The sequence below is a fragment of the Centruroides sculpturatus genome, unplaced genomic scaffold, assembly GCF_000671375.1.
Source record: "Centruroides sculpturatus isolate CEXI.00-Female unplaced genomic scaffold, Cexi_2.0 scaffold1017, whole genome shotgun sequence".
Lineage (NCBI taxonomy): Eukaryota > Metazoa > Arthropoda > Arachnida > Scorpiones > Buthidae > Centruroides > Centruroides sculpturatus.
This window is the reverse complement of record NW_019385285.1, coordinates 212,015-225,742: the sequence shown is the minus strand read 5'-3', so window position 1 is coordinate 225,742 and position 13,728 is coordinate 212,015. Positions and strand designations below refer to the sequence as shown.

Genomic DNA, 13,728 nt, shown 5'->3' with positions numbered 1-13,728 from the left:
GAAAAAAAAAAATTGAAAAATTTGGAGAATTAAAAAAACATTCCAAAAATCCAAAAAACAAAAATTTTTAGGGGGGTCCAAACGCTCTAGTTTTATGTAACGCTATGTAACGTGGCCGAGATTTCTCGTGCTTGGGGCTTAAGGAAAGTTAATGTTCGTTATATTGTACAATTAGTACAATATAACGAACATTAACTTACCTTAGTACAATATAACCAACATAGTACAATATAACCAACATTTTTTGTTATATAAATGAAATACTTTTATATAACAAGAAGGATTATCTTACGTAAGAGTTTATCATACAAAGTAACCAATTTTAAAAATTTATCTCTACCACTACTGTATACAATTTAGGCATTATAATTTTTATTGTAGGGTTAGTTTGTGTGAAACTAATTGGCTTGGTGCAACCAACAAAATTATACCAAAATAAACTTTTTTGGCCGGAACCGAAATTGTTTTTATAAGTAGTCATTAGTTTATAAGAATAATGATGAAAATACTATAAATATATTTTAGAAATAAACCTCTGCTTATATTGGATTCACTTCATTTTAAATTTATTCCTTACTGTATTTATGTAAATTTGTAAAAAAAAAAAAAAACGTTTATTAAGATAAGACAATATAAGAGTAGTTTATCTCTTTTCTATCCGCATTCTTATTCCTGACAGTGGACACAAAAATAATTCAAAAGAATTAATGATTTTGTCTTGAGGATCCACAGAGTAAACTTTAAAATTTCGAAGAACATTTGCTAAAACTGTTTTCATTGCAACCATCGCTACTTTACCTCCTGTAAATAAGCCATTTTATTAAATAATTATGTTTTTGATTTATTAACAAACCACTTACCTAGACAATTTCGGGGACCAGCAGAAAATGGCAGAAAAGCATAAGGATGGAGTTGTTTAAAGTTTTCAGGCAGGAAACGATCTGGATCGAACACTTCTGGATTTTCATAAACAGAAGGATTGTGGTGAATGGCATACATGCAAATTACGAAAGTAGATTTTGGTGGTAAAACATAATCATCTGTTTTAATATAATAACAAAGTAATGATTAAAATAAAAAGTTATTAATAGAAGAAACGTATTCTGAATGATACGGCTAACCAATTTTTATTTCATACGGATTTTTTCTTGAAATGACAGGTACAGGAGGATAGATTCTAATCGACTCCTGAAAAGTTTAGTGTAGAAATGTATCAAATTAATTATCTTATGTATTTAATTAATTAAGAAGATTGAAAAGTTACCTTTATTACGCATTCTAAATAAGTCATTTTTGTCAAGTCATTAATTGTAATATTTCTATTTATGTCGTCTTGAAAAATGCTCTGTAATTCCATATACACTTTGTCTTGTATTTCGTGAAATCTTCCCAGGAAATATAGAGTCCAGGAGGCAGCATGGGAGGATGTATGTAATGCCTGATATTAAAATAAGTTGAAGTAAAAAGTTAAAATTTCCTCTTGAATAGGACATTAGATGTTATTTTTGGACCTCATCTCTTATCACATGGATGCTTCGAGTATGAATATGGCGAAACAACGAATTGTATGAAAAAAAACCCTTTTAAAACCAAAAATGCAAAAACAGACATATACGAAAAACGACAATTTTAATCTTAGAAATGAAAATTATTTAAATATAGAGTTGACCCGACAATAATACTGTTGATTATTCCGTTTTATATGAATTCCATGTTGTACGAGTCACTTAGATTTTACAAATACATGTGCCGGGCTGTGAACGGCTCACGTATTTGCAAAATCTAAGTGACTCGTATAACATGGAATTCATATAAAACGGAATAATCAACAGTGTTATAGTGGGATCGACTGTATTTCATGAAGCCATATTTTACGATGTTGGTTCTATGCGGAAAATTCTGATCAAAAGAATCTTAGACGATATTAAGAAAATCAGTAACAATTAAAAAATATAATAGTACTTTTATATGGGAAAACGTTAATTCAACAAGCGTCAAAATAATATTAATTGGTTGAAACCATCATACCAGACATTTCTCTCTCACTAAAAATAGTATTCAGCTTTCAAAGAAAACTAAAATGTAATACTAGAAATTAGAAATTATAGCCTTTTCTTCCATACTTTTTTAACATGATTATAAAAAGCATCAAGCAGTGGCTTCTGAACAACTTTATCGAGTGCACATAGCCACCCGAAACCAAGCGTAAAGATTTCTAATTTCAGAATAAGTGTATGTTGATCATAAATTGGACAGTGATAGATCATATATGGTCGACGGTGTCTAGGTTTTCTGTAGAGCAAAAGCAAAAGGCAGTTTCTGTCCGGTTATACATCACCAGGTAGCTTCTAAAATTATCATGCTCAGTAAGTAGTTGAGCAGTAGCAAACATTAAATCTCTAAGTGGTGATGAGAGCATGCATTCAACAGTAAAAAAATAAAGGTTTGTTATTCTACCAGTTTTACTGCTCCACCATTGATGATTCCACTTTTGTATGGCGTTGTCATAAATATAATTTTTAAGGCTGCTACGTGAGAGAGGGATGTGAGTGTAGTCCAGTCAGTGTCCTTTGCAGCTGACTTAGCCCTAAAGTCGGTTTTTTCATTTCCTAGTATTCCAGTATGGCCAGGAACAAATATAAAAGTTATCTTATTTACAAGATTTTTATTGTGCTGGATATATGTGATTTTATTGCTATTTGAATTGGGATTTAATAGAGCTTTTAGGACAGACTGAGAAAATGTAAATGTTGATAGACAGATGTTTGTTTGGTATTTAAGTGTCCCATTGAACAGCTTGGTAGACAGCATTTTCTTCAGCTTGATACGTGGGGGTATTTGTACTTTCTAACATATTTTGGGCAAAATATGTCAGTTTGGAGGAAGATACAGATACTTGAGCCGACGTGAAGGGGACTTTTGGACACATCTCTGTAGATATTAATGTTTGCATGGTTATCCATGAAGGAAGCAGATGACACCAAATGTACCCTGGGGATAACCTTGTTTACAGGATGATAATCAGAGATAGGGTAATTGCAATGTGGTAGCATATAAACAGCCGTAGATAAGAGCAGAGACTGTTGTTGAGCCTTGATGTTTGTAGTGCTAATGTAGTAGTGTAGAACATTTTCTTCAATACATAGTGGCGAAGGAAAGAGCTCTGCTAGTATCAGAGAGGCATTATTAGAAACAGTTATGCAGCACTTCAAAATTCTGATGGCAAAATGTCTTTGAAGAGAGAGTAATTTACTCGCTACTCAATTTTTATTAATTACATGACCCCAGCTAGAGGCGGCGTAAAGTAGCATTGATTGTATTGCCCCATTATATAGAGTTTTACAAGCTTTATGATTTAGTTACCAGGTTCAACTAGCACATTTTAGCAACATTTTTTTGCCTTAGCCACGATGTAATCAATATAGCAACGGAACATGGTTTCTCTCTATTCTCTAAGTGTTTTATAAATAATAGTGCATATTAACTAATTAATAATTATATATTTTGGACCTAAGGTTTTCAGGCTTTCATAAAAAAATTTATTTGTGTTAAAATCTTTCTATAAAATCATGCTTAAATATTACGTAAGATAGAGAAGGGGAGGAGGAACAAAGAAAATATTACGGTTTCTTACACAGGGATGGATGGGGGTCTACAATGGCCGAAATCGCCCTTGCATAATTTATAGACGGCTTCTAAGGTTACTTCTTCGTACTTGATTAAGGGTGTATCATAACTCAGGCAAATGACTACACAGCCTCGTCTACCTTCTAGTTGATTTACATAATACAGTCGACCCCCTATAGCACTGTTGATTATTCCGTTTTATATGAATTCCATGTTTTACGAGTCACTTAGATTTTACAAATACGTGTGCCGGGCTGTAAACGGCTCACATATTTGTAAAATCTAAGTGACTCGTGCAACATGGAATTCATATAAAACGGAATAATCAACAGTGTTATAGGGGGGTCGACTGGTATGTACTCGATCAGTTATTTTTGATTTGTTCGTTTACTATAGTATCAAATTATTATTATTAATCTGATTGATTAATGAATGGGTTTTTTACAACGCCAAATTTATTGGAAAAGCTGAGAAAGCTGCAGCGTTTTTTAAAAAACAGCTAAATATTAAAATCTCCAAAACAAATAATTTAACAAGTAAAATTGAAAACGTCACCAACGCTATAATAAAATATAAGAATATACATAGAATGATCAAAAATCAGCAGTACTTATAAATTTTTAATTTTTCGAAATGTTCCTAAATATGCTGAAATAGCGAAAATATAATTTTAAATAAGTTTGCAAAAATGATTATAAAACTATTGTCGTTAAACACCTTTTACCAATTATACATACAGCAAATTTAAGGCCATTCATCTCTCTGATAGCATCTTCTTCCGAAATTAAATTTTGGTTGACATGAAGATCTAACAGTACATCTATCAGAAGTTCGATTTTCATGTTTGGTTTTTTTGCATTGTGTTCATCATCACCGATGTGTCTTTTCACGAAATTTTCTTTCATTCTCTTGAACTCCTACGCATGAAATTAAAACATAAATCTGTTCTATCCAAATAATACTCGTTTATCTTTCATCTAATTAGATTTACCTTTTCATCTAACTGGTGAATGATTTCAACGTTTCTTTTCAATTTTTTCCCCCTTTTAGTCATGGCACAAGTTGGGGGAAACCAATACAATGGATTCGTTAGCCATTGAGAAAAATATTTTGTTACTCTGAAATTTAATTTAAATTATATTATATGAGAGTTTAATTTCAGAAAATTTCAATATAAATATATTTTGTATTTCGTATTGAATATTTAATCTTTTTCCGAATTCAAAATCTATAAATCTTTATAAATATATAGTAATAGAATAAAATTCTCTAATTCAATAATAGACAGAATGTAGTCCTAAGATCGACCATATGTAGAGATGTAATACTTAAATATAAATACAATATATCCTGTGATACTGTGCATATCGAGAGGAAAAGCAAATATCATGTTTCATACTTTGTTATTAAATATACAAGTCTTATTTCAATTGTGTCAATCAAAATATCAAGAAAATATGAGTTGGATTAAGGAATGGCCAAAAAGCTGTTTGCAATGATGAAAAAATTTTAGTCTGGGGTCTGGTGGTATTATTGGCATGCATCAGAAAAATGCACAAGATGAATTCAAAAGACGATGAGAAAAAAACATCATTAATGGTTGAAGAATGCTTCTAATAAAATGGGTAAACCAATATACAACAGTTTTTGTCCAAAGTCCTGCGAATGCCAGCAAATAACAGTCTCCACTAGACAAGCGTTATTTACCTTTTCGAAAAAATTTGGAGGTTCTTTTGTTTATTCAAACGAGACAACACCCAACATTCCAATCTGTGGGGTTAGTTATATCGATAAATATTGTATGGAAGTAACAAAACTTTTCCTAGAGCCGTTTGATATTCTGTTGTAGTCTTTACACTTTGTTCTATATAAATTATAAAATACGGCTACATATAAAATATATTTATTATCAAAATACTTTAAAATTATCGCTAGATAGTATTTTAATTTTAAAATACTATCTAGTGATAATCTATCTAGGGACAATCAATCAAGATTGATCGATTGATTGATTGATTGCCCCTATCTATTATCTAGCGATCGTAGATAGTAGATATGGACAATCAAAGACGATATATTGTTTATATATGACTCACAAATAATTACACCCCAAGATATTGAAAACCATGCAAATAAATTAGATAAAAATTTAAAGTTTACAAGTGAGGAAGAACAAAAACTTTTGAAAGAAATGAACTTTTTGGATGCCACTGTAATACAAAACAAAATGGTAATTATAAATCATATTGTCCCACAGACACGAATAATAACGTATTTATGATGAAACTAAGGAAAATATTAAATAGAACATCGGTTCAAAAAGATATAGAAAAAGAAAAAGACAACTCTTTATATAATACTTATTAAATGATTACCCAAAGAACATATTATGTAAGTGGTATAAATCCTTTATAAATTATAGCTTTAATGTTAAAAAACGAATAATGAATACTTCATATGTTAAGTTCCCTTACGTAAATAATTTATTTGATGATATAAATCGATTTTCAAGAAATTTTCTATATGTATAGTGGCGAAATAAAAAAACAAGTTAATGAATGCAATTAATGTTATAAATAACGAAGACCAAAAAGTGTTAAAACACCAACTCGATGTTGCAGGTATCGTCTATAAAATATCATGTACTTGTCCACAACCAAAACTCTACATAGGAGAAACAGAAAGATGCAGACACGGCTAAAAGAACACGAAGCTGCGATTCGGCTAAAAATTCACAAATCACCGTGGTCCCTACACTGTAACCAATATCATTGTAAAATAGATAGAAATAATGTAAAAATATATAAAGTTACTTGTCACTGAGTCACTGACTGACTGAGTCACTGACTGACTGACTTAGTCACTGATTCATCATTGCCCACAGCAAACCGCTGTACCTATAGAAATGAAATTTGGTACACAGTTAGGGTACGTCATGTAAACGCACACTAAGAAGGGATTTTTCGAAATTCCCCCGCGGGGTGAAGGGAGAGCATTAAGTCTTAACCGGAAAAACGGCTCCTACTGTACTATTTTAAATACGATTTTTTGTTTTTAACTGCGTTTAGTCTTCATTGAGTAGGTAAGTATTATATAACAATTACTATAGTTATTGAAATACTGAATATAAATGGGGTTTGCTTGCAAAACCTCTGCGAGTGAAGTCGCGGGAAACAGCTAGTATTGTATAAAGTTAAAAGTCGTATTTAGAGAAAAATAACAAAACATTTTTGTATCGTAAAATATGAAAATGTGATAAATCAGAATACTGGTATGAACGTAGATGCATGCTAAGAAAAAATCACCCAGCATAAAAGAAACAGGATTTGAGAATGTTTATTTGTCCACTGATGAGTTTCAAAATAAAATTTCCTTATTAAAAAAATGTTGTATGTATATTTTACACTGCCTATGAAATTTTTCTATGCATCATATATTACATACAGTAGACCCCCCATAACGCGGTAGATACGTTCCGCTTTATAAGAATTTCGCGTTGTAGGAATCCTTAAATACATGACCCAATCACAGCCCGACATGTGTGCAGTTTACAGACTACGGCTGTTTGAAAGGGTTCCTTCCATAAAATTAATCGATTCTAGACTAATTTGACTCAATATTCCCAAATTCCGTATAATTTTTTGGGAATAATCCATATAAACTTTGCTATAAACAAAAAACTATAGGATTACTTACCGAGTGTGTACCGTTCGACGTCGCCATTGCTTAAGCTTGTTTTCGTCGCGGAGCGGCGCACGAAACGGCGGCCGCGATTTCTGATAACGAATTTTTCGCAGAAAAATAACTTGACCTTTGGAGACTTCATTAATATAAATAATTTTTATGGCCGTTGAATAAGAAATGGTTTCTTTCACGAGAAATGTATAAAATTACAGTGCTGTATTAGACTTACGATAACAAATTTACATTCTGTACAGACAATAGTAAACTCAACTTACTCGCCTAAATTCTCCGTAGCGTGGCGCTGGACGGCGGAAAGTATACAGTCGACCCCCCTATAACACTGTTGATTTTTCCGTTTTATATGAATTCCATGTTGTACGAGTCACTTGGATTTTACAAATACGTGTGCTGGGCTGTGAACGGCTCACGTATTTGTAAAATCTAAGTGATTCGTACAACATGGAATTCATATAAAACGGAATAATCNCTGAACGCTCCATAGCATGTAAGTAATTCAGCTGCTCGTCTGCTATTGGTCCAGATTCGACCAATCCTGTCGCGACACGAGTCGGCGATGACGTTTTACCGCGTTTTACGCGTCCCTTTTAGCGTCTTTATACGAATACCGTCGCAATTTTTCGCCGCGTTATAGGAATCCGCATTATAGGAACCCGCGTTATAGGGGTCTACTGTATAATTTTGTAAATATTAATGAGAAAATTGATAGAATTTACTTTGTAGTAAATTTTCTGTACCTGGTTATTGCTGCGATGTATTCTTCATTATTTTCAGACTGAGAGTTTGGAGAAATTCCTAATATTAAGTCTACGTAAAAATAAATAGGTATTTTTATAAGGTTTGAATAAATATTTTAAAATAAAGATTATTAATACCTGTAACTATGTCCAGAGAGCAATATTTCGTCCATTTTACGATATCAAAAATTTCATTTTCCTGCAGTTTTTTCAATTTCTCGACAAACAAGTTTGAATGATTCATAAACACATTTTGATAATCTTTGATATACCGAAGATGAAAATATGGAGCGTAATATCTTCTCCTCTTTCTCCAGATATCGTCAGGACTTCATATAATTAAATATTCAAAATTGTAAACAACGACATTTAACTAAATATAAAATAATGCATTACCTGTATAAAAGACTATTTTTTCCTAACAATGGAATAAAGAAATCGTATAAAGAATCCTTAGTGATAAAACTGTTGCTGCTTAGCACTTCCTACAAAAAGCAAATTTTTATTTATAATAAACATACCAGTCGACCCCCCTATAACACTGTTGATTTTTCCGTTTTATATGAATTCCATGTTGTACGAGTCACTTGGATTTTACAAATACGTGTGCTGGGCTGTGAACGGCTCACGTATTTGTAAAATCTAAGTGATTCGTACAACATGGAATTCATATAAAACGGAAAAATCTACAGTGTTATAGGGGTTCGACTGTATTACAGTAGTTACTGGTATATGTTTTATTACTTTTGCAGATTCCGGATGTATGAAACAAATTAATTTATATCCAAATACGTTGACGTATAGGACTTTCTCTTTTGGAAATAGTGTAGGGAGTCCAACTATTCCATTTAGAATGTCTTCAGAAAGACGATAAAATAATTTGTATATTTATAAATAATCAAATTTTTCAATAAAATGAAATAATAACTTACCTATGACCCAGGACGATTTGTAGTGCAGTCTGTTGTCTCGTTGATAAAATAACATATTCCACAGAATTGTTAAAACGGATATAGATGGTAGTTTTTTTACTTTCATATCCTGAGCATTTTTTTTGTTTACTAATAGATTCATATCTGTTAAAAAAAGAAGAAAATACTAACTTTGCTAAGCGTTTAATAAAATTATTTTGCTTTATTATATTTGATTTATGCTTAAAAACAATAAATACATTGTACATGCTGAACCACAAAACATAGTTTGGTTCTCCTTGTTAGCATTGTCAGAAAAAGTAAATTTTGAAATGTACTGAATGTACCAAAACTTGTAAAAAATTACCCTAATTCGATTTTTCTTTTTTTCTATTCTGGAACAGCACTTATTAAGATAATATACAGCACTTATTAAGCTTAGCTTTTTTCATTATATACTCTTCTAAATTGAAGGATTTTCCTGTGGCCGTCCGTATCGCGTGATTTAGGCATCCATTATTATAATCGGGATACTTCTTGTCGTAGATACACGAATACTTTCGGATGTTTTCGATAAATCTTTCCGGATCTATTTTAGAGTATCCACGAGGGAACGTACACAAAAGCTTTTTTTTCGCCATTTTCGCACCGTCTCACAATGACCTAGAGTTAACTGACTTCTGTTTGGTGGATGGTACCGTTTTACGGCCGTATTCGCGTCCAAAGTTGAACACTGCTCAACTCGCTTTTACGCTGGTTTTACGACCTGCTCAAGCGTAAAATATCAGGGTCACGTGATTAAAAGCTTTTACAGCGAGGGGTTTTTACGCCGTTTTTACGGTAGTGGAGTCTCGGCTTTACAATTGTATTTCGTTTGAAGCGAGATAACATAACTAGACTACCTTAAATTCGCTACCCAATACTATGTAAATTACTTTCATAACCTCAGTGTTCAATGAATTCTTACTTTGGAGATCTTCTAATGCCACGTATTTCTTTCCATTAAATATAAGCCTACTGAAATTTTTTATGCAAATTTGACAAAGTTTCAGAAATGATGAATCATCTAGATTAGTGTTTCTCAACGGGAGTGATATCGCCCCCATGTGGGCGTTTTTCCATGTTGAAAGGGCGATTTGTAACGATTTATATTTTGGGGAGGCGAAAAACAATTTTCTGGGCAATATAGTAAAACATTATATTAAGAATAATTAGATATTTTTTGATTACATCATACAATAATTAAACAAATAACATTATATTAGTTAATAGTCTATTCGATGTAGTACGAATTTGGTGTTAGCCTTGGCCCTCGGCATCGGAATTTTGAAGTGAAGGGGCGATACTACGTAACAGTTTTATTGAAGGGGGCAATACTATGTTGAAGGGAGCGACGATTCGTTAGAGGTTGAGAAACACTGATCTTGATGAATTAGGCATATTAGGTTATTTGCAACTCGTGCCAAAATGGCATAATTTCGAAATTTCCCTATACACGCCGATTTCTATGACACGTGCCATACGACTCCAGCATTGTCGGTTTCGATTGAAGTTACATTGTTACGTGTTAAACATGCTGAAGGTGATTATCACTTGCTCTATGACAATGCAAAACTGAGCTGGCAACTTTGTTTTTTTTTTTACTTATTTGTTGCTTTAATGACAAAAACCGATGAACGTGTTACTATCATGCGTCTTAATTAACTCTGTGTATGTCTAATTGATTAATAAGTAAAAATTTGAAACATAAAACAACGTCACAAGTTGGCAGAATTTGATTTAAACGATAAATTCCAGTTTTGTTTCGAAACAGATTATCACGTTAGACCACGCACAACACCATTCTCTCTTTTATTGATCAACACACTGTCCAAACTGCAGGTCACGAGTTGGTCACCTTCAGTAGGACAAGTAGATGTGCCATATACATTGGCAACACACACACTATGATATTTAATGACAAATCCAACAACGCGAGGCGCAGTAAAATCGATTGCATAGAAATAAACACAAATTAAAAGGAAGAAGTCGCATAGAGGGAACCAGATTTGTAAAAGGATACACTCTATGTATGTTAAAAAAGAACTCTAGCAGAATGTTGCTTAACTTTCTCAGTAATATTTTAATATTTCGTTGCACCGTCTGTTATATTTGTATTATTTCAATGTCTGTTGTGTCATAATAATTGCTATTTCAAGAATGTTGTATGTTTAAACTGATAAAAACTTGAAAATAAATGGTTGTTCAATAATTCTGTCAGTAATTCAGTTTAGTTTTAAATCATTTGTTAATACAAATTTACCGGTAAAGTACCGATAAACCGGTAATTCCGAATATAATTACCGAATTACCGGTAATGTAATACCAGGTCAATTTGCAATGACTAATTCGAGAGAAATATTTATTAAACTTGAAAGAAGTCGACAGGAACATGATTAATATTTTTCTTGCTCGGCACTTCGGAAGATTCATGAAATAACTATTTATTCATGCATATATACAGTAGAGCGTCGTTTATCCGAATAAATTGGGGACTGAGGTTGTTCGGATAACTTATTTTTCGGATAACCGAATATGTACGAAAAAATACATTAACCTATCCCGTGTTGAAATTTTTCTCTGTTGCGTGTCGCTTTGCGTTGAATTTTCGTCGATGTTAAGCCTAATGTAAACTTTTTAAAATAATAATCGTGGCTATTGTATTGTTAAAAATTATTTTTTTATTTTTTACAAACAAAATAAATATGTTGAAAAATATAAAAACAAAAAAATATATACTTTAGAAGTTGATCTAGTATCAAAAACGTTCGATTCAGCACCACACAGTCCTCAGAAAAACACCACACAAAAGTGCCAGTGCTGCCAGCTAAAACACACATCAACAAAAAAAATATTGGAGTAGCCCAAGATATAGCCAAAGATTGCAACGCCACAGCACTAGCGAAAATTTAAATTTGCCGACTGGAATTCTTTCGGATAACCGAGTTTCGGATAAAAATATGAGCTAATATTTATATATTTTATATTATTTATTTTTTCTGAAAACATATTTCACAAATTCTATACCTTTTAAATAAATAATCGACATCGCCATGTCATCTCCATTACTCGGCTTTATTACAATTTGATAAGCCTCATATATCTCTACCATTAGTTATGCTAGATAATTATTTTATTTAATTTATTATGGGCAATAGTGTACAACTCCGTTCTATATCTGTTTGTTATTGTTCGTAACAAATAAAATAACAATAAAACAGTTAAATAAAACGTATGTTACTCTTATTATTCATGCTTTAGGAATGACATCTTTTTAAACAGAGTTTAATTGTGATATTCATTTTATTCACAGGAGCTAAATATAACAGAGGAAAAGTATGGCGATCGGTCTAAAAATAAATGCCTTAACCAATCAATTGATATCCTTAAAAACACGCAAACAATATGTGTTAAAGCAATTATACTTGAACCGGTTCAAGATGACATTACGCATATATTGATAGCCACTCCAAGAATCTTTTAGTACTTTCTCGTCCAAGGATAAAATACATACAAAACTCAATACTTGAATTATAACTAAAAAAATCGTTGAATAAATATAGCGTTACGTTTTATTAATCGCTATTTGTAACACAAATTCATAAATGTTAAAAAGTTTATTATAACATTTAAATGAATGTTCATACTTACATTTTCCGCAAAGTTTCCGAAAATTCTGAGCTTTTACTTGACAGAAAATCAGATTCCAAACATAGGCCCAACTAGAGAGTTGTGGTATTTCGTCTCCGTGTTTATTTCTACTCTTTTTCTTCCATATATAGAGAATTGAAAGAAATATTGCGAATCCAATAACTAATTTCCATTCGTAAAAACTTTCTGTATTGAATACGACCATTATCACTTTGCTTCTGTTTTCGATAGGCAATCGGCTTTATATTATTTATTTTGGATATAATTATCGCGATAATCAGTTGTATCGAAACACTTTAAAAGATAAAATGAATTGAATAGATATTGATGTAGACATTGTTGTTATACTTCACGTTGTATTAGCATGATCAAAAAGTTAGATAGAAGTTTCATAATTACAATTCTTGCTACTATTTAAAAATAATGTTTTACAGAATATTATGAACTTTGACAGAATAGTTCACAGTTTTCAAAATTTTGGAAAATATTCCTTACGTAGCACACAAATTACCAATTTATCAGATAGTTTTCCAAAATTAATGCGAGAATCAACTCACATTTGTAGCAAGTTATGACTGCCAAATCTAGCCAAAATCTTGCGTACCACCTAATTTCCATGCTATGTATCATGTTTTATTTTAGTACTTATTGTACTGGAGGCTATGAATAATATTGGTATTCAGCAGGCAAGCCCGCCAGTCCATAAGGAAATACAGTCCACTCCCCCAAACACTGATGATTATTCCGTTTTATATGAATTCCATGTTGAACGAGTCACTTAGATTTTACAAATAGGTGAGCCATTCACAGTCCAGTACACGTATTTGTAAAATCTAAGTAACTCGTACAACATGGAATTCATATAAAACGGAATAATCAACAGTGTCATAGAGAGGTCGACTGTAATGCATTTGGTTAACTGGAAGCCGACTGTGTTTAGTTGTGATCTGTATCCAGTAATGTTGCTCATAACTGATGTGAATTATATGTAAAATAACGAAAATTGATAACAATTTTCGTTATTTATACCTGTTTTAATACAGTGACAAATACAATACATT

At 31.9% G+C, this 13,728-nt stretch overlaps 1 protein-coding gene across 1 annotated transcript; it reads right to left on the bottom strand.

Moving 5' to 3' along the window:
- Positions 1-549: 549 nt before the first annotated feature.
- On the bottom strand, positions 550-12,872 carry LOC111637189 (cytochrome P450 4C1-like). The gene is made up of 12 exons (XM_023382616.1): positions 12,668-12,872; positions 8,999-9,142; positions 8,811-8,923; positions 8,463-8,551; positions 8,205-8,395; positions 8,067-8,136; positions 4,619-4,745; positions 4,365-4,544; positions 1,265-1,438; positions 1,122-1,188; positions 861-1,040; positions 550-801 (listed from the first exon to the last, which is right to left on the bottom strand). Exons 1-12 carry the CDS (start codon positions 12,870-12,872, stop codon positions 644-646), a joined length of 1,698 nt encoding a protein of 565 aa, XP_023238384.1. The 3' UTR covers positions 550-643.
- Positions 12,873-13,728: the final 856 nt, after the last annotated feature.

Bases quoted from the DNA above. Each gene is read 5' to 3' on its own strand.
- LOC111637189 (XM_023382616.1), bottom strand. From the start codon at position 12,872: ATGGTCGTATTCAATACAGAAAGTTTTTACGAATGGAAATTAGTTATT. The intron at 9,143-12,667 runs GTAAGTATGAAC...TTTTTTTAACAG, and splicing joins TCGGAAACTTTGCGGAAAAT to ATATGAATCTATTAGTAAAC. The intron at 8,552-8,810 runs GTAATAAAACAT...TGCTTTTTGTAG, and splicing joins TACATCCGGAATCTGCAAAA to GAAGTGCTAAGCAGCAACAG.